Raw genomic sequence first — 27261 nt, forward strand, 5'->3', positions numbered from 1 at the left:
TATTTAGGATATTTTACAGAACGCGCTCCAATTCCTCCATCACTTTCCGCTGATTGTTTTCCACATTCGCTAACCTTGGAAACCATTTAGGGTCACGGCGAATCAATGAGCACCGCTCTCACGAGAAGACGAATAATTATCCAAAGTCTATGAATCAGAAAAAGAGGGAGACGAGCGAGGGCCTGGGTTTGCAATGATTTATTCATGCGTTTGTTATTTCGCTGCATAATAGAGCCGTAACGAATGGGATGGATGCTGACGGATTTGAAGAAGCGCACAGTGAGTTGGAGATGAAAGCAGAGGGATGCAGGCTGTCAGGAGTGATTGAGTTTAACATAGTGATGCACAGATAGGACAGAGGACAGGAGACAGAGGATCCGTCCAGGACAAATGCTATATTCTTTTTAAGCCTGCAACAACTGAAGGCTGCAATTCACATACATGCATATTAATGCATGTATGTCAAGTTAAAGTTGCTAAAAGAATGAACGTGTGCCTCAAGAAAAAATACAAAATTATGGGTAGCATTGCACACGTTTTTAGTAATATCTTTTTCTGAATGATTGGCTTTTCCTTCTGGGTTACTTCAGATGCTCGAGTTGTATCAAGGTATAAACTTGGTGGTATCACTATGCATTGAAGTTGCATAGGACATATTTCCATCTTGATTCTAGTTCAGAACAGGCCATTTCACACATTCACCAGCTTCAAACTGGCCGACAAGGAGGGGTAAGTATCTGCATATCAGAGCTGGAGAGAGGTATAGATCTGATCATACGGCCATACAGTTACTCTTAAATTTAGGATTCTGACTCTGATTCTCATTCACTTTTACCTGTGTGAATATTTTTACACTATTTTTTACTCTTACAGGAGTAATTTCTTTGACAACCACTTTGAAGTTTTTTGAAGTTTGAATTTTTGGATACTCTACCCACCTCTGTAAAGTTTTAAACACTACTGTTACTGTTCAGATTTAATCTGGCCTGTTTACAATACAGTCAAGTTGCTCAGACATTCAGCAGAAACTTCACAGCTAGAAAAGACAGAAAAAACAACAAAAAGAGATTATAATAGAATAAATTGTTGTTTTTTTCTGTCTTTTCTAGCTGTGAAGTTTCTGCTGAAGACAAACATGGATCCCTTTAGAATGAACATGATATCAGTGTGGAAGATGCTCTCATCATGGATATTTGGACAAGTGCATCCGTCTATGCAATAATGCTGTTTTGGAGACATACTTATGTGAAAGAATAAAATAATAAAATGTGTTATTTCCAGCAAAAGCTCCTTATTTGTTTATTATTATGAACTATAATTGCTATATATATATTGGAGAAGTGTGTATTCCGGGGCCCGACACTCCCGCTCCTCAGTGACTTAAACTCGTGCACTGTCCACTCCTCTTGCATGTTTCTCTGCACTGGTCCTTTCTGACCGCACAGAACACACATCCATGTCCACTGTTCAATAAAAGTAAATGGGATGAAGTGAAGCGGGTTAATATCCCCCGGCTGGACACCACGGATGATCACGCCTAATCAGTAACACAGTTCTTATTGATCACGGTGCCTTTAGCATGCCTGTACACAGACTTCTGAGAGGGACAAGCTGCAAGTCATGAACACACAGATCAAGTTTTAGTAAAATATTATAGGAACTAAGACCAAGCAAGACCAAGATAAGTCCACATCTTAACATCAACATATATTTTATACTTCATTAAGAATGGTACAAAAAATATATATAATATATATAATTAAATAGTATTTTAGACACAGCATCATTTCAGTAGAGAACCTGCTCTTTGTTTCTTCTTGGAAGTAAATAAAATGTTGTAAACTTTGAAATAAGGGTTTAAGGTGATGTTTTTGCACTTTTGTGATTACTTTTGACAGACATTTCATATTTGTTGGATAATTAAACCTGAACGTGACATAATATCGTTCGACAATCGCTATCGTGATAATTAACAAAAATATTGAATCGTTTTTGTCCATATTGCCCAGCCCTACTCAGAACTGACCATTACTTTGAGGCACAGCATAATGACTGAGTGGGGTACAGTTAGCCTTTTCTCTGAGTTTTACTTTTCTCCGGTTTTCCCCCCATCAAACTAAACCATGCACTGTAGGCAAATCCTCCAGCTAGGTACTCCTGATCACAAACTGAGCTCAAGATCTGGAGATGGATCCCTCCCGACAGTTTTCTTCAGCCGCCTTGAGAGATGGATCAATGCTGAGAACAAATGTCTCTATGGGGACTGGGAATAAAGTGAACCTTAGATCAGAGTCCATCGTTTTGCATTCAAACTGACCCCCCCACAGACAGACAGACAGACAGACAGACAGACGCGCACACACACACACACACACACACACACACACACACTCTCAGAAGCCCTTTGATTCCCCATAATAACTGTTTTATTCTCATCATGCAGTGGCTATGATATTGTTTCTCTGTCCCTGGAGTCCTCTTTGGTCTTAAACACCATTGGTCTACATTAGATAACCTGCGCATTAGGCTCAGTACACACTATGTTACAGAGGCGGCTGCAGGGACCATCATAATGTATCATAAGAGCAGGAAAGAGAAATCCCCAAAGCCAAGTGGAATGAAAGCCATTGGAGCTGGCAGTAAATCATCAGTGGGTTAGAGCCAGAGAAAAGGAGCTGGACTGGATTTCAGGAACAGCTAAGATTTAATGGAAAAAAAGAAAACAGCCTATAGGAGAATAATACCGTGACAATATGAATAATGTCCACTTGCGTTTGACAGGCTACTGGTAAACCTGAAATAAAATATTGTACCTGCCACACATCAGAAACCCTTGTGCAATGCGCTTGTCATGAAAACAAAATGGAGCAGATACATTCATTCATTCATTTTCTACCGCTTGTTCTCTTTCGGTGTCGCGGGTGACTGGAGCCTATCTCAGTGACTTTGGGCCTTAGGCGGGGTACACCCTGGACCGTGGTCAACTTGTCGCAGGGCCAACACATAGACATAGACATTACAGACAAACACACGTTCATTCACTAGGGCCAATTTAGAGTTGCCAATTTTGCCTAACCCATTCATGTCTTTGGACGGTGGGAGCCGGAGAACCCGGAGAGACGGTAACACGGGGAGAACATGCAGACTCCGCCCAGACTCCACCCAGAGAGATCATGTGATGTTGGTCTGGCCCGGGAGAGAGCGAGAGCGTTCACCACGTGCACCTATTACCTATAGAAGAAATGCATTTCAATATTTCCAGCAACATGTTATTAACATTACTTTAATTGTTATTTTTGAGATAACCCTCCAAAGTAACAAATGCAATACTGGTAATAATATTATACAATTTAACAATACATGAATGATGATGAGCCACTATATTTTGGTTAAAAAAAATATTCAAAAAACATGTACCAAATATGTAAGTGGATTAACAATTGAAATACATAGATGGATTTTAAAGACTTTTGAATATTTTTTTTAATTTTTTTTTTTTTAAATGTGACATATGAGAGAGAGAAGGGAGGACAGCTCCCGACACTGCGGCCTGGTGCACTTGGAGCCTGGCATACATGTGCTGTGCCACTCGACCCTCCGGGGAGCACTGCAATTCTAATATACTATAACTTTTAGGCAAATGACAAACCGCTAGAAATGGATTAATTGTTATGTTTGTTGAGCGCCTCACTTATACAGAGATGACAGGGTGATAAAGAGATCCTGGTTATTGTATGTGACGGATTAGACCAAGGGGAGAACTCAACAAGGTTATTTAAAGGCAAGGTTTACAGGAAAGCGAATTGAATAATAAATGTTGCACTTTCAACATTGCCCGATGTGGAAAAAAAACAGTCCAAACATGTTGACTAACAATGATCTGTGCCGAGAAACAGTAGTATAATGTTTCCATATCATCTCTTTATTGTAACTTTTGTACAGACAAATCTACATTACTGTACAATAGGTTAGTTGCCATAGTCTCTCAATATACGGGGCTCCTGTGACTGCAGTTCTTTTGGCCCCACTATCTTGTATATACTTTCTCTCTAACACAATACTTTCCACTGTATTCAAACCATGCAACACTGAAGAGTTTATCAGCAGTCAGACCGCTGTGTCCTTTGGCTTTGTCTAGCTCTTGTTGCATGTGGGTCCATGCATGTTACACTGTTGGTTTGTATCCTCAAACATGGAAGATATTTGCAATCACTCACCGCTATAAAGAATGTGTTCTGAGCTTTACAGAAATATGGGTACGAGGCTGAACACAAATTTTGGTGTTCAATCATCTTTACGTCCATTGCATGAGTATATTTTCAGAATCCAGAGGGGCGTCCACTCATAAACGCTCGATGTCGCGGTACTTCTTCCTCAGGATTGACACCTGGTCCCGGAAGAGCACCGGATCCAGCCTCATCTGGGAGTGCACCAGGGGCATGAAGCCGAGCCAGCGGCTGAAGGCGTTCATGCAGGTCTGCCTCTGGGCAAAGTGGTCCGGGTCGGCCCAGCGCGACGTCTTTGAGCCCTGGAGACACAGAGGATGTCGGAATGGAACAAGTGTCAAACACAGAAACATGTGGAGTTAAATGGCATCTTGTTTATATCCATTAGCAGCATAGAGCAGTAGTGACCAAAGTGGGGGTCGGGACCACCAGGGGGTCACGAAGCATGAACAGGGGGTCATGAGCTGAATTGGGAAATGTTATTTTAAAATCATGACAGGTCAGATCTGTGGAGAGTCTAATTGAGCAATTAAACACCTGCTTGTCTCCAGGGAGATGGATCATTTTAATGGATCATTTTAATGCCTGTGGAATATTCCAGGCAAAGCAATAACATCTCCATGGAGACATAGGTAGCAGACCCAACACCAGGAGAGGGAAACCCGCCGTTCACGATCTACCGGTCGATCCTGGCATCAAAACAAATCGATCCTGGAGCTCGGCCCATTCTAATACAGTGACCTGACTTACATGTGACAGAGTTTACAACACAAGCTACTGGCACAGCTTTGTCTTCGTAACAACAGAGCACGGCAACGGGGACGGCACTGTGGTCACATGAGGAGAGAGAGGAGGACCACAGAGCAGGAGCAGAGAGAGGAGGACCACAGAGCAGGAGCAGAGAGAGGAGGACCACAGAGCAGGAGCAGAGAGAGGAGGACCACAGAGCAGGAGGAGAGAGAGAGGAGGACCACAGTGCAGGAGCAGAGAGAGGAGGACCACAGAGCAGGAGCAGAGAGAGGAGGACCACAGAGCAGGAGCAGAGAGAGGAGGACCACAGAGCAGGAGCAGAGAGAGGAGGACCACAGAGCAGGAGGAGAGAGAGAGGAGGACCACAGTGCAGGAGCAGAGAGAGGAGGACCACAGAGCAGGAGCAGAGAGAGGAGGACCACAGAGCAGGAGCAGAGAGAGGAGGACCACAGAGCAGGAGCAGAGAGAGGAGGACCACAGAGCAGGAGCAGAGAGAGAGAGGAGGACCACAGAGCAGGAGCAGAGAGAGGAGGACCACAGAGCAAGAGGAGAGAGAGGAGGACCACAGAGCAGGAGCAGAGAGAGGAGGACCACAGAGCAGGAGCAGAGAGAGAGAGGAGGACCACAGAGCAGGAGCAGAGAGAGGAGGACCACAGAGCAAGAGGAGAGAGAGAAGAGGACCACAGAGCAGGAGCAGAGAGAGGAGGACCACAGAGCAGGAGCAGAGAGAGAGGAGGACCACAGAGCAGGAGCAGAGAGAGGAGGACCACAGAGCAGGAGCAGAGAGAGGAGGACCACAGAGCAGGAGCAGAGAGAGACGAGGACCAAAGAGCAGGAGCAGAGAGAGGAGGACCACAGAGCAGGAGCAGAGAGAGGAGGACCACAGAGCAGGAGCAGAGAGAGGAGGACCACAGAGCAGGAGCAGAGAGAGGAGGACCACAGAGCAGGAGCAGAGAGAGGAGGACCACAGAGCAGGAGCAGAGAGAGGAGGACCACAGAGCAAGAGGAGAGAGAGAAGAGGACCACAGAGCAGGAGCAGAGAGAGGAGGACCACAGAGCAGGAGCAGAGAGAGAGGAGGACCACAGAGCAGGAGCAGAGAGAGGAGGACCACAGAGCAGGAGCAGAGAGAGGAGGACCACAGAGCAGGAGCAGAGAGAGAGGAGGACCAAAGAGCAGGAGCAGAGAGAGGAGGACCACAGAGCAGGAGCAGAGAGAGGAGGACCACAGAGCAGGAGCAGAGAGAGGAGGACCACAGAGCAGGAGGAGAGAGAGAGGAGGACCACAGAGCAGGAGCAGAGAGAGAGAGGAGGACCACAGAGCAGGAGCAGAGAGAGGAGGACCACAGAGCAAGAGGAGAGAGAGAAGAGGACCACAGAGCAGGAGCAGAGAGAGGAGGACCACAGAGCAGGAGCAGAGAGAGAGGAGGACCACAGAGCAGGAGCAGAGAGAGGAGGACCACAGAGCAGGAGCAGAGAGAGGAGGACCACAGAGCAGGAGCAGAGAGAGGAGGACCACAGAGCAGGAGCAGAGAGAGGAGGACCACAGAGCAGGAGCAGAGAGAGGAGGACCACAGAGCAGGAGCAGAGAGAGGAGGACCACAGAGCAGGAGCAGAGAGAGGAGGACCACAGAGCAGGAGCAGAGAGAGGAGGACCACAGAGCAGGAGCAGAGAGAGGAGGACCACAGAGCAGGACCGTACACAATGTTTTTCGGCTTTAAAACATGCTTGATAGCTCAAACAGAATTGCAATCCAAATCCAAGGCTACATGGTTTAAAAATTAGCAACAGACAAATAAAATATCATATAAAATATATAGTTATTAAGAAGATAGGATAAAGTTAGATGTGCTAGAGAAGATGTAACAAAATGTCCTGTAGTCGTGCTGTGTTGTGGGATAACCGGGTCCAATGAACTGGACAGTTGTTAGATGCTGGGACAGAGGCGCTGATGGGGGCTAACATAGGCCAGTGAACCCTATTGACAACGTGAAACCAGATTTATCCCATGTTGTACGGGGCAACAAAGGGTCACTTCACACCCCAGTAGAAGCAGTGACAGAAAGTGAGTGTTATATACATATACATATAATATATATATATATATATATATATATATATACATATATATATATATATATATATATATATATATATATATATATATATATATATATATATATATATATATATATATATATATATAGCTGGGTGCCCTGCCTTCACAATTAAAACATTAATCACATTGTCTATTCTGCAGAGTCATCATGCTGCTGCGGTCAGGCTATCAATCACCACAGGCTGACCCCAGGACGTGTGTTTAAAGACTGGCACATCCACACCAGAGAGAGGGTAAAGGAGGGGGAGGTCCTGAGATAAGGTCAGTACCAAGCACAAGGAGCAGATGTAATCAGTCAAGAAAAGGTAAATATGTACATGCCATTTACTATATATCAGGAACAAGGAGTCAAGTTACACATGGCACATAAGAGGCATCATTATATCATGCTAAAAGTACTAGTTTAAGTAGTAGGTCTATACAAAGTAGTCTTAAACACTGAGCTATAACCCATTGGTCTTAAGGCTCATTAATGCTCCAACTGTGGTCATCAGTCAAATTAAATTTTACTTCCAACCATTTCATAATGTCATGGCTGTATTATTTTACATAACCACCAGATGGCGCTCATAGTCAGTTAGAGTATTAACCAAAAAGTGTAATAAGTGTAGTAAAAACAATCATTGCAGCGCCAATGGCAGTTTTTAGAATAAAAATAAAAAGTTGGAAAAGAGTCAAGAAACGAGATGAGAGAAAAGATTTGTTTTGCAGTTTGTGCTGGTCACTTTTTTTGCTCACTACTGTCCCCAGTGGTCAGCGCTGTTGCTACGCGTCCATAAGCTGTGAACAGACAAATTGCCTGTGAACCAAATGAGGGACAAAACAACATGTCCTGTTTTGGTCCTGGTTTGAGCCCAGTTTAGTCCTGATTTACACTTGGTTTCGTCCTGGTTTAGTCTGACACCCTTTATCATCAATGGTTTGGCAGTGTATGATCTATTCAGTCGCTGTTGATTCAAATGATTGCGTATTTCATTCTATTAATAAGATATTCTAACATTTGTATGAACCACCTTTTGTAAAACGTCTTGCTGAGGGAAAGCTACTGTGCCTATAGATACCTGTGCCATCATGGTCTCCTTGTACTGCTTCTTTTGCGTGACTTTGATGGGCGGTTGCTTAGTCACGGCTGACACCAGGAAGTTCATGAGTATGTCCTCGCAGTTGGCCATGCGGTCCACCGTCTTCAGCAGGTTGGCCGGGACGTACCGGGTAAACAAGTAGTGATAGAACCTGCGAAAAGAGGACGAGGAGAAACCCATTTGTGCATTTCGGTTCTGCTCTGTCCCGCTCCAAAATGGCTGCGGCGTCGCACCCTCAGCAGTAGGTCCGGAGCACTAGATCACTGTCAGCGCTTTACCTCCGCTCCAAGGCCTGCTGTCCCACTCGCCCGCTCTCACACACTCTCCACTAAACCTCATTTAGCTCTTATCTACCGGGACAGTACAGCTTAAACCCGTGTGTGTTTTTGACAAATTATGATCATTTGCAATTTGTAAATACATCCACTTTGTCTATTTAAAGCAACAGTATGTAACTTTCTGGAGGTGGCACGTCACCAACATACACAAACCATACTTCTGCACATTTTCCACGGAGATAGGAAAGTTTTAAGCCATGCTATGGAATATTATAGTTAAAGGTTTATATTTTACATACTGTATTTTTCGGACTATAAGTCGCACCAGAGTATAAGTCGCACCAGCCAAAAAAAGCATATTATAGAAGAAAAAACATATATAAGTTGCACTGGAGTATGAAATGCGGTTGCAAGTGTGAAAATAACAAATAATATCACATATAAGTCGCTCGGGAGTATAAGTATATAAGTATAAACATAAGTATAGTCACACCTCGGCCAAAACTATGAAAAAAGTTGCGACTTATAGTTCGGAAAATACGGTCAGTTACATACTGATACTTGTAGTTTTAGAAAGTAAAATACTTGTTATTTTAGTATTTTTGTATAATTAACGTGTCAAAAAACAACAGGCTCATATTTGTGTCTGTATTTTGGGTTCTCTAATACATTTATTTCTTTTATAACCTTTTATCCCACGTATTAAACATGAAACATTCTAACTGCATTGAGATCTAAGGTAGCAAAACAAAACATGTTTAATGCTTTGGTTGTAATGAATGAGAGTAAACTCGCAAATTGAACAGATTGGTGGTTTTAAAAGTCTCTTAAACACTTGACTCAAACTTCATTTTCTAACTAACCTCAAGGCTACAGCAAATGCGTTTCCAAAAACAAAACAACTAAAGCGGAGTGCTGAGAATTGCATGAATGCGACAATAAGCCGTTTAATCACGAGGCACTTCAGAGACGAGCACTTCTCTCTGCTCAATTTATCGCTCTGTTTGCTGCATTGTCTTTTGTCATGATTTCATAAAGCAACAAAGAACCAGAAAATATATATTTACATGTAGTTAATGTTATGTTCTATTACAATGCAAAATGATTTGAAACAGTCTACATAGTATTTAACTTAATAAAGCAGTAAGTCTGTCGTGATAATTACTACAGTTTATCGACATGTTGTTCTATAAATATTAGCCAGAATCATATTTTTGGGGCTCAGTATTGATTGTGTTTACATGTTCTTTGCACTAGTGGGGAATTATTTAGCTTTATTTTGGTAATATGACTAGATTTGAGCTGTAGAGAGTTGAATAAGTAATGTCTAGGTTAAATGATAGATAATGAGCTAATCAACTAATGTTATTTCATTAAATAGAAAAGGCTTTACTGGGAATTGACTGCTTTAGGCATTTTGTCTATGATTGTTATTATTTTAATTTATTGTGATCTTTTTCAGTAGCAATATATCACACTTTGACATTTGTTACCATTACAGGCCTATGAAGGAGATCGACGCTCTGAATTTTTTTTAAACAACTGTATTTATTTATTTATTTATTTATTTATTTATTTATTTATTTATTTATTTATTTATTTATTTATTTATTTATTTATTTATCAATGTATCTATTTATTTATTTCAGGGACAGTTCATTATAATAAACCTTTCTTTAAATATAGCCAAAAGGTTATTTTTCATCTGTAGCTCGTCTGGGCAGCAAGAATATCGCTTTGCTTTCTAGTTTAGTGGCTTTGAATGTTGAAACTGGTTTGGGCGATTTGGCAAATAAACAATTGCACGGTTTTCGCTGAGCCATATCACAATTTTGATTTGATCACAATTCATGTAAACTTTGTATCTTTATATTGCCTTGTTGAGGTAGCTAAAGTCATGTGGTCTGAAAGTTCACACTCCATTGCAGTAGGTTAAATCCGCCTGTCACTCACTTGTAGTGCTGAGACTGACCAATAGGAGGAGTGGGTGGGAAAAGGTGTCTTTGTGTGATCATAGAGCTGTATTCAAGAGAAATCTGTGAGTCAAGGCAAGTCAGTTTGTCCAGAACAGCATTTTGACCCAGTTTCACACAGTCGTATGCAGAACGATCATATTTTACACAATAGTACCTGTGGTAGAAAGCCGCCCCAGTCAGTACCATGGAGTAGTCATTGGTCCATTTGGATGTGTAGCCCCAGCGCGACCGGGAGCTGTCCCAGTAGTGACTTCGGGCTGGATATCCCACAATCCTCTCTGGGAAGCTCTGCCACACGATGAAGGCGAAATCCACCTGAGGGTGCGAACACATAAACACACACATATAAACACGCACACACACACACATAAACACGCACACACACACACACACACACACATATAAACACGCACACACACACACACACACATATAAACACGCACACACACACACACACACACATAAACACGCACACACACACACACACACATATAAACACGCACACACACACACACACACACACAAAGAGAGGGGAAATGAGCAGGTTAAATGGAAAACAACACTGCAGTGGAATAGAAAACACAAAGAAAAAGCACAGTTTAGGATTCAAACAGCTGGTCTTGAGGTAAACAGATCACAGCTGCAACTCCAGAGTAGCTCCAAATGGATTTTAAGGCATCGCCAGCACACAGTCTTTAAAACTTTTAATCACGCAGAGTTTGCATCTCATGTTGTCCTTTCAATACACGTTTGGATTTTTCTATTTAACACGTAGGAGGAGTGTAATTGTTTAAGTCTTTGGAGCAAAATGGTTGCTGCTGCTGCAGAAGAGATGGAGAAAGTTCAGACTTCTACAATGTAATGAGGTCATGTGAAACTTTGATTGTTAATGAATGCACCATCAGAGAGAAGCGGATGAGCAGAATGACAATGCCAGAGATGTAAAGAGCAGTTTTGAATTGAAACAGGAATAAACAGCAACATGTCACAGCCGATCCAATCCAACTTTGCTGTACAGAAATGAAAACACTCATGACACTAAGACAAGATAAAAAAAAAAAAAAAAAAAAGAAACAACAAACAAACAGCAAAAGAAAAAAAGAAGAGGTATTATATTATTTATTATGGTTAACAATGTCTAGAGGTGAAGTACTTGACACACTTATGACCTGTTTCCCAGCACCATCACCGGCTTGTCTCCATGGAGATAGAGGATGAGTTTGATGTCATACTGTGGAACATTGAATGAATGAATGAGTTTATTTGAGTGTGTTCAAGTGAAAAAAACATTCTTCCATCAGTCCGTTTCAATATATATATATATAAGAAGAATGGGAAAGAAGTATAAATCCCACTCCCACGACAAATAATAACATCCAGTTTCCTTTAAGGACAAAAGCTCCTTAACGTTTCCTAGATTCACTGCGATTTACATCATTTAAATTAGAGTCACTCATTGTTTCAAATAACTTAGAAATGTCGTCATCATTGTGAGCCACATTGAACACTTCTAACACATCTGTATCCTTTCAACAAGCACGATGAACCGCTCACTAACAGCATATCCCGCCGACACATTTGATACAATTGCTTATCATTTGGACTCCTCCTTCAGCCCGGTCCACGCCTCACACACCGATACACAAACGCTTTTCCTCGTGGTAACATGTTGCCGTTCCTCTAAGGCTGTAATCCCCCTCTCTTTCTGTAAGTACATCATAATATTTGCAAACAACTGATTATTTCTCGCTCTGAAAATAATAAGCACCGTTAAATATTCTACGAGATCTGGAAACAATAACATTTCCACTGAGAAAAGCTGCGGGCCAACCCTCCGTCAGAAACGCCACCCAGTCCGCCTTTAGTTAATATTTAAAACAAATTACATTTACTTGAAAAGAAAAGTACTCCTTTGTTCAAAGTTTATGCACTTCAGATGTTATTTGAGATAAGCTGTTACTCGATGTTATGTAAAGCCCCCACTGTCTACGTAAAGACCCCACTGTCCTTGTGGAGGATTGAGCCACCTGACAAGCACCTTTAGAATCGAAAACCACTATTAAGACATTCAACCTGAGGAGAAGAGAGGGATCAGCACATAATGAAATACTTGGTAATACACACACACACACACACACACACCTAGACACACACCTAGACACACACGCACACACACACACACACACACACACACACCTAGACACACACCTAGACACACACGCACACACACACACACACACACACACACACCTAGACACACACCTAGACACACACGCACACACACACACACACACACACACACACACACCTAGACACACACACACACACACACAGGCACACACACACACACACACACCTAGACACACACCTAGACACACATCTAGACACACACCTAGACACACACGCACACACACGCACACACACACACACACACCTAGACACACACACACACACACACACACACACACACACCTAGACACACACACACACACACACACTTTTGAGAGCCCACAGTGGAAATTAATTACCAAGAGGCGGAGAGGAGGAGAGAGTCGGAGGAAAGTGGATGTTCTTCAATGATACCTCGCGGCTCCTGTCACCGATCGTGTGAGCAATTACAGTACAGATCCCGCTCTAAGCCCGCAGAAAGGTTGAGGCCCCGCCAGTCTAGACATATGTGCCTTGCCAAGTGTCACGAGTCGGCAAGCGCGGCCCCGCAAAGGATTAATGATATCATGCAAATATCATTCCGCCTTCACGGATTAAATTGCTCTTTATAATGCGAAGTGACGCGTGCGGGGAGGGCGTGCGACGGGAGACGGATCCGCGGCGCTCATAATCTGTCCAGACTAATTATGGCACTAAACGCCAGGGTGAAGAGGAGAGCGACGGGAGACGGGGCCGGGGCCGGGGCTGAGGGCTCGTGGACTTAATACAGCTGCAAATAAACGTGCATGCAGGCCGCGGTGATGGGCGGGGTTGAAACCGCCACGCGACATAAGATATTATTTAGTTGATAGTGATGGGTTATGGGGTTAAGATGGCCAGCTGTGACTAGAGTTGGGGTATTAAAGAGGTATTTTTACATGTCCAGATGGTGAACGAGGAAATATTTGTATTAAAGATGCAAAGAGTGCTGATTAAAATAACAGAAACTTAGAGTGTAGTGTCACAGTCGGATGTTATTTAGTGCGCAATTGGAGAATGGAGTAGTCTCTCGACGTCCTGCACTTTTAAAAACTCGCCCGTGCTTGATTAGCTGTACGATCGCCCTGGAAACTTTTATTTAACTTTGCATTGTTGGAGTATTTTCTTTCGTGGCTTGGAGCGGGGTGATGACAGTGGACTCCCAAAAAGACATCGGCAGTATCTGAATTGTTATTGGGGCACCACATTTTTAAAGAAAAATCTCACATTGACTAAGATATTTTTTGTAAGCATGTAATAGGGAATCTAAGGTCATTGGTTTTGCCGTAATACATTGTACGGTAGTTTGGCGATATTGACAAAAATGTATGTTTCAATGTTCTTGGAATATCCTGATAACAATATTCAGATGACGATATATCAGTCAATGTGTTAAAATAAAAGGCAAAATCACCCACAAAATCACTTGTTTCCATTTTCCTTTCAATCAGTTCTTTTCTGCAGTATTTTATTACCATAACACAATATATCAAAACCACATTCATATTATCTGTATTTCAATCACCTGTAATTGTGGTTGAATCTGGACTTATTGGCTCCAGTGATGCCGTTTTAAAATAAACGTCTTTCCCTCATTAGCTTACAACACAACGACAGAGCTAAAACAAGCAACAGATAACCCACAGGTCCTAGAACAAAAGTATTGGACATCTGTTTGTGGACCTGGAGCACCCGAGCAATCAAATCAATATGTATTAAATTAGCAGCGCCAATAGGTGAACGTGAAAGCGCGCGTTAAGGTTAGCGATAGGTGAGAGCTATGTTAATGCCATTTCTCCCATAACCACAATGAGCTTTGGCGCTAACGCTAACGCACGGCACATACAGACGAAGGCGCGTGGCCGGCATTGATCCACAAAAGCCAAGAGTCAATCCAGCCATAGATCTGGTACAAATCTCTACAGACGCTCGGATTTAAAGTGTCCGATGTTATGAGATGAAGGCGCCTGCGTTGGAAGTCTTATCTTATTCCTCTTCAAGTGTGAACGGGGGAAAAGTGGTGGCGTGTTGCAACGCGAGGAGGATGGAAAGTGCTCGATCTAAAATGTCAGAGCAAAGCCAAAATTAAAAAGTGTGTTGTACCGGCGACGACAAAGTAACAATATCCTGCTGTGTGCTTGAGTCGAACCCCATTGACACTTAATTAAAGCGTTTTTTTAAGTAGATATTTCCATTATTTCACACTAACCTAAAATGCAGATGCAAATGCCTAATAGACAGAAGAAAAGATGAGCCACCAAAGAGCATTATCTCACAATAATGTTAATAGTACAGCCTCCATGGACACTGCCTTACGTTGCATTATTCATTCACTCCCACCACATTCATGCAGCTATCGTGCAGCACACCGCATTTATAATTGAGCATAGGTGAAGTGCGCTGCCCTCGTTCATGGCAACTGACGTTCGGAGCGAGGATCGAACGGACGACTACTTTACCGCCTGCGCTACTGGGTTTTCTCCTAATTGTTTAAGAATGAATGGAAGTAGCCTGAGAGTTTAGCGAAGAGGCACGGGGTTTATTTGCGCGAGTATGTGGCCCGGCGACTGGAGACACGAACCCGAAGTCATTGCGATTGTATGTGCGTTCCAGTCTAGTCCGGTCCAGTCTGGCTGTGCCTCAGGTGTGAGGAATAATGTACCTCTGATGACGTAGGCCAGGATAATATGAGTTGAGCTGGCAGAGTTTAACTGGCACAAGGATGTCAATATACAATGTTAATGTTACAATTTTAGCGAAAAGATATGTCACTGTTTTACATTATTCACGATTATTGAAGCCCTGACCAAACAAGAGCGAAAACCTTAATTTACACTGACTAATATATCACCAAAGCGACGCACACGCTGACAGTAACATGTACTTTGATTGTACTATACCAGTATGTTACAGTATGTTTCATTATCAACCCTTTTATATAAACACGGTTAGAATTGTACTTACATTTTGTTGTTGCTAGACTAGTTATTTCATAGCTAATACTGTAAGTTTTCCACATAGCGGCTGCTGCCATATCTGCACTGTATAGAGAAAACGTGTGAATGAATGACAGCTAGAGAATGTAGTATTGTACACTGGAAAATGATGCCCTTTCCTCCATTTTCCCCTCTTCTCTTTTAAGGACTGCAGATGGAAATGAGCTTTCATGGCTGTAATCTGGTACAAGCATCTTTGCCCTCGAACATTATGTAACCGTACGCTGTCCTGTTAAATTAATAAATAAAAAAGTATGTTACCAGCTTTCTGAATGAGGCATAAACAGCCACAATAAACTATAACTTTTTCTTGAAATTACTTATTATTGGTTCATTTGTTCATTTAATTCCTTTCCTACCGCTTGCTCCCGGGCGCTCGGAGCCTATCCCAGAGACTTTTAAACTAAAAAACGATAAAAAGCATTGATTAACAGATTAATCTTGACATCCGTATTGCAGACAGAGCCATTGTTCTCAGTAAGTACACTCTACAAGACAGATCCCCAAGACTAGCTTTTAAAATGTTACCTTCACGTGGATTAAAATCTACTTTCTCTACGTGTTGGACAGGAGATCACTGTCTGTCTGTCTACACACCACATTCCCACATCGAACATATTGCAAATGTCTTCCAAAGGGCACGATGCAGCGGCGCGTTCGGCTGCTCACTGCGAGTCTAGAGCTTCATCAGGTTTGCACTGCCTTTCTTTTCTGTAATCGCTCTTGGTGGAATAATTACACTTTAAATGAGCTGAAACAATGTAATTACGAAATTGGCACAGTCGAGGATTACAATATTAAAAGTGTGACATTCTCAATCTCACTTGACATATTTCAGCTCTTTTCAATAAATCCCCTCTCGATGTTCAAAGGGCAATTAGTGCGATGGGTAACTGAGCACGGACGCACGGATCCTTTGTGCTTCCTGACACTTTTCTCTTTGTCATAAAAGTTTTGCTTGTTGAAACCTGTATTGCTGCTCAACCACAAATTGTGCTGCCATAAAGCAAAGAGGCGGCAATCCCGTTAGTGCCGAAAAGGTGAGTATTGACCCGCTTGGATCGATAAAACATCGCAGAGTTCAACGATGTATAGGATCTCGGGGCTGGTTGCCTATTTGAATACAGGGCCGAGTCTTTAACTGGCTGTGGGGCTGGAGCGAGGACGCAGGGTGAATTAAATATAGATTATATACAGGCTACTTTGTTTATAGTTTGTTTAAAACTACTTTGAAAACAGCAGTTTAAAGTGCCTATTTTATAATAGTGTCTCAAGTCTCTTTTGACTTTGATTTTAAGTTTTGGACTAGTTTTAGTATGGAAATGTCATACTGATTTGGTTGACTAAAATCTATAATACTTAAAAAAAAAGTTTTTAAATGTCTTGATGAGACATTTTCTGCTATTTATTTTAAGTATGATTAATTGCAGCTTTGCTTCATGGATCATCTAAAGACATATTTATTGGATGCTGAGTTGGTTTACAGTCTGATTTGTGGTGATTGAAAAGTAGAATTAATGTTTTTTTTTCATTCAACACAAATATCAGTATTTCTAATTGCAGAAAATATAAATACAAAATACAAAATTAAACCTAAGCATTCCCTCTTATTTGGTAAACAGGACAGAAAAAAGTTGTAACAGCCACGAAAAGAAATCTTATTGTGAGACATAGACATCAGATAAAATATTTGGGGTTCTCTAACATTCATGAGAAACACATTCATTCCACCAGTAAAGTTACCTTCTCCTTTTCATTTTTACTCCAGAACATGGCCTTTTCCTAACCCCCACGAGAAACACAAAATGATTACAAAAGCGTCTTGCCCAGCCCTCGCTCCCAGCCTCACCTTGCTAATTGTCAAAGGGCAAATCACAGCAGCTTCTTTAATGACACATCACATTCTGGCTCCGTCGAACGGGGCCAATCATTATGTCCGCTGCAGCATTGTGTGGGTGGCGCCGGGTTCACCGTAGAACTTAATTGGATTGAGCTGTAGTTACGAATGTGTAATTTCTGAGAAACCGGATTTTCTTAGGTTTGATAAGGTCACAAGAAAGCAACGGCACGCACAAGGTAATGATGAGAAATGTATTTTTATGAACATTTTATTCTGGTTTAATTTGCCTTGAAAAGCAACAAGCGCTGAGTTGTTTGGATTTCATTCAGCCCGTAATGTCAGCGTGTCAAGTTTTAGTGAATGGGATGTATTTTGTTTTAAGACGGTGGATGCTTTTTGTAATATCCGCGGTACAAGAGCTGTCATTGAAACAAACCACTTGGGTGTGTCCCTACAAAGGCATTTTGGCAGTGATACAGACACAAAGGTAATGGTAATGACTTTGGGGAAGAAGTTTGTTGTTCCATTACATCTTATTTAAAATCACTTGACGCGTTTAACTTTTCGAGTTTCATCGCTCTCAAACTTGCCTCATCGCTCTGAAGTCATCCAATTACATTCCAGTGCGGCAAATATTTCTGCACATTTTTATGTTTTTCATGCTATGCTGAACAGAGGGTTTTTAGATTTTAACCATAGTTTCAATAACATGAAATAAAACTACCATTCACGCATGCTGCAACGACGCAGAGCACGAGGAATCCTGCAGACAAAGACTATGAGCTGAGAACACTTCTGCATGTTGAAATGACACATCCCTCCTTCTACCATAAGATGTTCCTCCCTGATTTTGAAATGTTTTTACCTTCACTAGAGTGGACCGATCCTTTCACGAACGTTTCACTGGGATAAGACGCCGGACACAGACATTAAACAATCGCCTCTGAATCTTTCCATTGATGTTTCTCTTTTTGACTTCTATAGGTTGTTTCATCATCGTTCATTGTTTTTTTATGTTGCACAAGTTCCTGTTTGTGAATTCTGTTCATTGACAACTGCAATAACCCTTTTCTGACTATGATTCTGATTCCACAAGATGCAGCTAATGCCATGTTTGTTTGTTGGAAATTAAGGAGAGGTTGTTTTGAACAGTGGGTTGTACATGTTTACCTTTTAATGTGTGTGTCTATTTTACATTTGAGATACTGAATATAATTGTATGGGGCATGGAGCTTTATGGGCACTGAAGCGTTCTCAACAATGATGTCTCCTTGTTGTCTCGTGCTTAACATCTTTATTGTCCCACTGGATCTGAAGTGGTCCTTATAGAGGCTAAGCACATTTCCCTGTCTACTTTATTGTGGCTATTGCATTGTTTGGCGCAGGGAGCCAATTCCTCTGTAATGAATGGTATTCATGACTGTGCGTGGAACGACTGCCTTATTCAAGCGAGGATCGATAAAGTGTTTAGACATTAGCATCTTTTACCCAATGTGGACAAAGAAGGGGAGCTCATATATATGATATTTCAGGCACTGCTATGTTGAGCCATAATATTTCACTTATTTTTTTCAAACAGTTGAGATATATATTTCACTAATAATCTCAGATGTACTTCATTAAACACGACTCACCTCATTGGTGGACAGAACAGTGTCTTCATCCAGACTTAGGACAGCGTCCGTGACAATGGCATCGTATGGGAAAAAACGGCTGGTTATCATCTGCAAAAACAAATAGACAAAATATACATTCTTATTTATTGAAACCTACAGATATAACATAGTATAATTACATTAAGCATCTCAAATTACAGTAACAATCAATCTTCTTACATAAACATCCAATTGCATAGTGTCACATGTGTGAGCAAACACTCTACGTAATGAAATATGTTTAGTGACGTCCATGCATTTCTGTTCTACAAGGATTTAGCATCAGAAATAAAGTACAAATTGAATTAAAAGCCCCCTGGGGTGATATCAAGAAGCTTATTTTCAAAGTGGCACCACAAATATCCACAAGGTTAATGTCTTCTTCCAGTCAAATCTAATGAGCCTGTCGACAGCAGCAAACTCGTCAGGAGATTAAGTATAACATCAAGAAATTAATATAACCGCAAAGCTCCTAAATTCCCTTAAACTATCCAAGTGTGGCACAAAAAAACAGGTTGACTTTAATTGCGGCTTAAAGTAGGAAGCCATGAAGGATAATGTCTTATGCATGGCTGGATGGATGCCTTGTTATTAGTCATTCATGGAGAAAGTTTAATTAGCTGTAGTAAATTAAACATGATACATCAATATTTTCTTTTTTCCCCCCCTTGCTTTTATGAATATTTATGTGTGTGTGCGTGTTCATTTAATTTATATATAATAAATATTATATATATTTGCGTATTGCCCTTGATACACAGTTTGAGAAACACTGGGCTATCAGTTGACAAGTGAATGACAATATGGTGTATGCAAATAAACATATTCCGTAAATTCAGACTATAAGCCGTTACTTTTTTCACACGCTTTTTATCCTGCAGCCTTTACAACGTTGCAGCTAATTTATAGATTTTGTATGGGCAAACGGCCTCTGGGAGCGCTCTAGCAGGAAGCGCAGGAGTCTGAAACACTGAAGACCTGTTGGCTCGGTCATTCTCTACCACCTTTGACCTTGAGTTTTCCAGTCCATACTCCTCTGTTCAACACGCCAGCCACTTGGTTATGGCGCTCCTTGTATGCTGCACACTCACTAGTCCACGGCCTCCTTCCTTACGGCTAGTGTACAGTCTCAGGGTGCTGGATTTGAAGTGGAACCCTCCAGAGCTTTTGTGTCTTAACGTCTTTGGTCTGAATCTTTTCCATTGGCCACATTATTATTCCTGCAGGGCATCTGATCACTGACAGGGAGTAGCCGTTTATTGCCTGGGACTTGGCTTGGTTTTGTAGGACTTGCCTTACTCGTTGTATTTGGCTGTTGCCGCTTTCCTTGTCACCTCTTGGAGATTACCTCAATGTCTGCTATTGTTTCTTCTGGGAGTGAGACTCCTTCTCTGTGGACTAGCTTCCCTCTCTTTGTCACCATCCGACAACACTTTTCATGCCGAACAGCAGTGGGAACAGAGCGTCTCTTTGGTATATCTGATGGACACTTGTACCAGTGTTTTACCTTTGGGCTCAAGGATGGTTTTGCACAGCCGCATCGAGTTTTTCTATTAGAATGCTTGGAAATGTAAAATATCAACAGAACACTGTGATCCATAAGCGTGGCCTTTGGGTTCTGCAGTCCAGGGCGACGGTTGTGTCACCAGGGGTTGGTGTTTGTCTCCTCTTTGGTATCTTTTGCCGATTCTGTGCTTTGCTGAAGTGTTTCTTATATTTATGTAAGTAAACTACACAATAAATTTCAAATCAATATCTTTACATACTTTTCCCCCCCATGTTGACCTGCTGTTTCTCGCCTTGAAATAACAATTGGTCAAACCTCAGAATTCCAGTCAACTTAGACATACAGTTGGTTTGCAGTGGTCAGAAGATCTTACACAATGTTATGTATTTTGTCTTTCCATTTTTGTATCTCATTTGTGACCATTGTCAATACCAAAACTAAATACAGCTCCATTGTCCTCCTCTCCCTTCATCCTCTGACCACCTGGTGCCTGTTTTCTCCAGTCTTCCTCCTCTGGGCAGCCATGGATGCCCTTTGCCCCAGGACAGAGATTAGATCCTGCTGAGATCACGGGGACAGTTCAATGGTGCGGACCTTATCTTTGTGGCTCTCTTTCCAGCCATTTCCTCTTTTTATATCCGCCGTGACTCCTGGCTCCTCCACTGGAGCTTTTGGAGATGTACCCGACCTCTCTTTACGTCTTCATGTAGGTAATTTCAACTTTAAAGCTCAAAGTCTCACAAAGCTATCTCAAACATGTCGACAACAGATGGAGCTGTTACCCCCCGTGATGAAGATGTTATTGGTACATTACTGATGTGAAATGTTGTGTGTTGTCCCTAAGTGCTCTGAACTGCAGAATACATTCTCAAAACACATCTTTGTAAATCATTCTCAATCATTCTGTACTTTCTAAACTTAAAGATTATTGCATAAATGGTCAAGGCGATGTCAACAACCACTAGTTTTAAATCGAAAAGCAAGATTTGCTCAATACTATAGTAGTAATTTGTGCTTGACCAATACATAACACTGATTCATGCTGCTTGTAGTTGCTGTGGAAACCAAAATGCCTTCTTGTCTCGGTATTTTGATATAATTAATATAAAACATTTATAAAACATCCAAACTCTCTGCAAAGTAGAAAGAAAACGTACATATTGCACCTTAATTAATAACTGACAGGGTGGTTGGATGTTTATAGTGAATATGACATTTCACTGAAATGTAGATATTATTTGAAAAAAATCCAAAACATATTTACGTTGTGTGTAAATTATCCCTTAATTTCAGTTCGAACGTTGCTTAAATGTCGCTGATTTAGAAAATAAATCACAAACTGCAACTTAACATTTACCACAGGGCCTATCCCATCTAACTAAGTCATACTTAGATAAACATGGGAACCTGTCATATGCACTTTAAGTTTGGAATAGGTTCATTGAAAGCCACACAATTGAATCAATGTGACTTTTTTTAAATAATGTGTCTCTAAATCTTAGCACTGGTAACTGGTTTAACTGGTCAATGTCCAGGACACAATCCACTGATGGGATAAAGCAGAAGATTAATGAATGTGCAACTACACTTTCTAATCAATAACAATACCAATCACTGTATATACAAGTTAATTTGACCCTAACTGTCATTTGTCTTTATTCTCAGTATTGTACGACCTTTGTAGAAAGACTGTACAGCCATGTCCCTTTAAATTCACACTAATCCAAGGTGAATTGAGGTCAACCCAGTGCCATCAATCCCCTTGTGACCCGGCTGCCCTGCCCTTGAGCCAAACCAGGTTCAAGACTTAACGTCTGACCCTCCTGCTTCTTTGGTATCAATAAAATGCAAACGTGAGCAACAAAGATCAATTTTAAACAAAAAAATCCGTCAATATAAAGTCTGAACATGCAACATCGTGGGACCCTTGATGAAGATGTACGTATGTTAAGAATTCATTCAGTAAAACTGTGTATTGCATTGACAAGCTTTCAATATGATGCAACTTAACCAAGGTCATAGGCTTTGTCGATTGAAGGGAAATTGTAGTAATAAAAAATCAAAAATTCAGTTCAGATAGACTGATCTTATAAGTCAATTACCAGCTTGCAGCCCATTGTCTTTTCATCCTCTCCTCTCAAGAGATACTATTTCCCTTGTTTTTTAAAATCTTCACTTTCGAAAACGTTATAAAAAAAAATGAAATGTTTTATGAAACTGAAAAATGTTTGAAATTTTCACAATGGCAATTTTGGATTTTAAAAAGCTAATTTGAAAAAGCACCACTACATAAAAAAGATAATTATACTGTTTTGCCCAGAAGACAACTTCCTCTACAACGGCCATGTTAACTGCAAAATAACCTGCTGATAGTGACAAACAGTGATGTTATTACAAAGAAACCCAAACAGGGCTGTGGACATATTATAGGCCTTTAGACACTCTTACAATGATTGCCATTGGATGAATGTGAAATCAAACACTGAGCGTGTAGGAGGCATTTACATAAAAACAAACAGTGGCAATTAGCTGACATAGGCTCAGGATCCGAGCACAGAGAGATGCAGTGTGACTGACAACATTTGTTAAGGTTGAGTGGGTCAAAGCGTGGGCGCTCAAATGAAGATCACAAAGCAATTTTCTGCCTCTGATGAGATGTTTCATCACATGACATCTGTTAATATGGAGCAAAGTAAACAGACTGTCAGCAAATGGGAGCAGACTCAACCCAGTTCCACAGTCATCACTGCAATTCAGCCTTTAGGGGCTGCATTTGGGCTGTTAAGAGAGTCAATACAAATAAATGGTGTTAATAGAATGGGAAAGCAGCTTGTCTTAACACTTAGATTATAACACTTTTTACTAGTCAATGACAATTAGAACTAGTTATTCATTTTGTATTTCAATACAATTTGTTCTCTCATATCAAGTGAAAATACTTGTTTTGTTTAAAGTGGAATATGATTTGTTCTATTGACATCACTCGATCTTCAATTAATTATAACTTTTTTATGTGTTTATTTGTTCATGCCGTTTACTTTGTTCGCACCAATTTTTACAGACATATATGGACAAACAGTCACAACAACTAAAACTAAGCAGAAAACATTCCTCATTACTGGCATGAACAAAAGGAACAGGAAGAAGAGGATAAGTCATTTAGGGTAAAGTATAACCTTAATAAATAATAACTGGCAGTAACACTCTAAGCCCACAACAAACATTTGGAGTTTTGATGTGGGCAGCGACAAAAAAGTGACAAATCCCACACAAACTAAAATAAAATTCAACACTACAAATTCCCTTATTAAAATAAAAATTAAAATGAAAGATAAAACAATATAAATCCAGTTCAATAGTAGGGTGTCTATGTCTGAAAAGCAGCGCCTCTAGTTTTTAGGACAAAACATGTCAAAAAGGTCTTTTTATTGAGATGCAGCTTGAAAATGAGATCTTGTCTGGACACAGCCTCTATCGCCACAGAGGCATGAAATGGTTTGTTTACCAGTATTTAAAACCACCCAGCCGAACTTAATTTTAACAATTACAATCTCACAGAGCATTAAATTGGGCACAACAAAACAGCGGCTCAGAAAGGACACACAATTATGGAACAATTATGTATCAAATGAGCATAAATGTCTCCGCAACAACAACAATCTGTGCACTCTGTTTGCTGGAATTTCATTAGTAACTTTTGAAATCTTAACAATCAATATGTGTTGGATGATAAATAATTTAAAAAGTCCCCCTGCTGTTTGATTTAGAGTTGATTTAAGTGTTTTTTGTATATGTCACAATGCGGGTGTCCAGCCACGTCAAGTCCAGCCATGTCCACACGGTGATTTAGAGGTTAACTCAGCCACAAAAATGAAACAACTGCGTAAAGTACTGAGCATCAAACAACAAGAGATTTACTGCAAGACCATTCTACAAATAGTTATTTACTCCCAAAGCGGGGATTTCAAGATGTAATGTAAAATTGTGACCCTGTATTTAACCTGTTTTTAAATTGAATTTTAAATTGTCCGCTTTTGTGAAATTGGGTCGGATAACACTGAAATAAACATGAAAAATTTACATAATTTTTCAATGGTTTAAAAATCATCACATAAATCTATTTACAGTATTTTTTTCTGTGGGGGGTCCCGAGTTGGTTTTATGGTTATTTTGGATGTTCCATTGTGAAACGTTTGGGAATCCCTGTAGTACTAGTAATAGAAAACAACTGTAACACTTTTAGACATTTTCAAAGGCTTTTCTGACTCAAAGGCTTCATTAGACAGGACAGTTGTAGAGTGAAATGGACAGACAGGATAGAGACCAACAGAGTTCACCATCTAACCATCAGTGCACTTATCAAACTTTTTAACAAACAAAGAAACAAAACAGACTTTAAAACACCAGAAGGACAACGCTTCCATTTGTGATCCAAAGAACAAGCCAGAGCACTTAAGAAGATCTGAAAAAGGCTGTTTATGAGCGAGCGGAAAGGTGTTTTCTAGCGTCTAAATGCGGTTGGCGCTGGCAGCTGTTGCTTACCTTGTTGTGTCCTTGGACGACAGTGAGAGGCACACTGGTGGAGGGCCACTTGTTCCTCTGAGGTAAAGGCTTGTCGCAGTTCCACAAAACCACAATCTGTTTGAAACACACAACGAGAAGGTTAATAGGCCTGGCACTGAGAGACTAAAAAGGTTTCCCAGCAGCACATTTCTGAGACAGAGGCAGGACACAGGAAGGCTTTGAAAGAGCAGAAGTAGTAGTATTAGGGTCTGAGGTTGGGTATTTAAGGTGAAGATTTGTAAGCAGTTTAGTTAAGGATAAATCAGCTCTATACTTATTATTGTGTAAACTAGATGATAAACTAGTGTAGAAAAATGTAACCTTGCCAGCAAATCACATGATATTTCTGAGATCTGATGTACTTTAGCAAAAATACGTACCATTTTGTTTAAAAAAACGTGTACACAGAGGTGCTTTGTGCCTTTGAGAACAGGAAAGACTATGTACTTTTCATCATCTGGTTTATATTGCTACAATATATTTGCACTAATATTGAAAAAGACACATCCAAAAATGTATCAGACCGGCGTGCTGGGTCCTGAGCTTAAATTCGAGTTAAAACACAAAAATTAGCATCCGCACAGCAGTCGGCGCTCACATTTTTCATTTCACGCCGCATGTGACGTTTAATCTCATGATCAAAGAAATAACTACATGCGGTGTGTGAGGGCTCGTGGCTGCAAACGTCACATGTGCTGCGGTGGTCGTGGCGGTCGGCCCACGCCACTGCTGGCCTGCTCCCACCTGTGCACAGAACTTGGACTTGGCCACGGCGATGATGAGCTTCAACACGGGGGAGATCTGGGCCTGGAGCGGGGTGACTGTGTGGATGACCGCTGTGAACTGCTGCATGGGGCTTTTACCTGCACAAACACACACAGCATACACAAATATACTAATAATATGTAGTGAGATGACTGAAAATCGCAGGTAGTTTGGGTGGACCGGCGGAGCTCTGGGTTGCACCTGTCATCCATCTTTGTGACAGGGGCCAGCGCTGCGCCGCACATGAGTGAGCATTAGTAAACACGTCCAAACCAGGAGCAAACGCATAACTACAGGAGGCACTTTCATCTGATCGTGAATGATGGGCTGCGTCTACTCCGTATATTTAGTGCCATCTATTCAGTTTTGAAAATCTATCTTCATTCATTAAAAAAAACAAATCTCTGCGGTGTCAAATACAATAGTTAGGCCGCAGAATTATACCGTATATATTAGCACAAAAAGTAAATCACAATATGATAGTTAATTACAATTCTTAAAACATTGAAGAGCATTGTTATAAATAGTCCTGACAATACAACCAGTACAACTACTTGTGAGGGGGAGGTGATATTCACATTCAAACGATATTACTATGTCAATCCAACAGAAATGTGTTATGTATTTATACACATTAGTTCAGGTTTAAATATCAGACGAATGTGAAATATCTGTAAAAGTGCAAAAAAGTCTTATAATTTAACTTAGATTTTTTTCCCCCAAATTAACTCTTTTTGTAGAATTCTTTATAACAAATTATAAACGATACACAAACTAATTTTTGTATCTTCTGATCTCTAAAACAGCATTCAAAATATTGTCTGCCTTTCGGAACCTTGCCCACCGCTGCTTGTACTACTATTTACTATCTACTTCAAATAAAGTGCACCTCAAGACATTAAGAGTAGTGAATGATAGTTCAAATATTACTTCCACTTGAATACTACATTTTGAAGTAATTGAAGCTTGTCAGAGGATTTTGAATCCTCTGCCCGTGAGTTCACTGTCCTTTCGATGATTTCTCTGTCCCACGTGTTTGCCGCTCTTGAAACTCTGATTTGGTCATTTTGTGAAGGGGTCTTGGCTTGAATGTTTTGAGTGGGGTCCAGTTGGCTCCTGTCTGTCCCACAGTCTGTCTGCTGGCACTTCCTGTCCCCAGAACCTCTCCGGTCTCTTTGGACTGGCCTCTAACACAGCAATGGATCAGCGAGGGGGCCCTGTGCCAATGAGCAGCAACTGTTATTCTCCTTTGGATGGAAGTGTTTCCAGAGGCCTGTTGCTAGAAGCCAGTTTAGTTTGTTCAGGTTTAGTTGGAGCAA

At 41.0% G+C, this 27261-nt stretch overlaps 1 protein-coding gene across 1 annotated transcript in view; it reads right to left on the reverse strand.

Moving 5' to 3' along the window:
* Window positions 1-3851: 3851 nt before the first annotated feature.
* The window catches only part of LOC140359147 (exostosin-1), a 174671-nt gene continuing 151261 nt past the window's right edge, over window positions 3852-27261 (reverse strand). The window contains exons 8-13 of the mRNA XM_072444017.1: window positions 25922-26040; window positions 25157-25252; window positions 19087-19176; window positions 10584-10744; window positions 8155-8326; window positions 3852-4528 (exon numbers count right to left, since the gene is read on the reverse strand). Of these exons, the coding sequence (XP_072300118.1) occupies window positions 4343-4528; window positions 8155-8326; window positions 10584-10744; window positions 19087-19176; window positions 25157-25252; window positions 25922-26040 (824 nt within the window). The 3' untranslated portion in view covers window positions 3852-4342. The remainder of the gene's footprint in view (window positions 4529-8154; window positions 8327-10583; window positions 10745-19086; window positions 19177-25156; window positions 25253-25921; window positions 26041-27261) is intronic.

The sequence above is a fragment of the Eucyclogobius newberryi genome, unplaced genomic scaffold (genome assembly GCF_026437365.1).
Source record: "Eucyclogobius newberryi isolate DKJ021-1_F unplaced genomic scaffold, fEucNew1.0.hap1 SCAF_1, whole genome shotgun sequence".
NCBI lineage: Eukaryota > Metazoa > Chordata > Actinopteri > Gobiiformes > Gobiidae > Eucyclogobius > Eucyclogobius newberryi.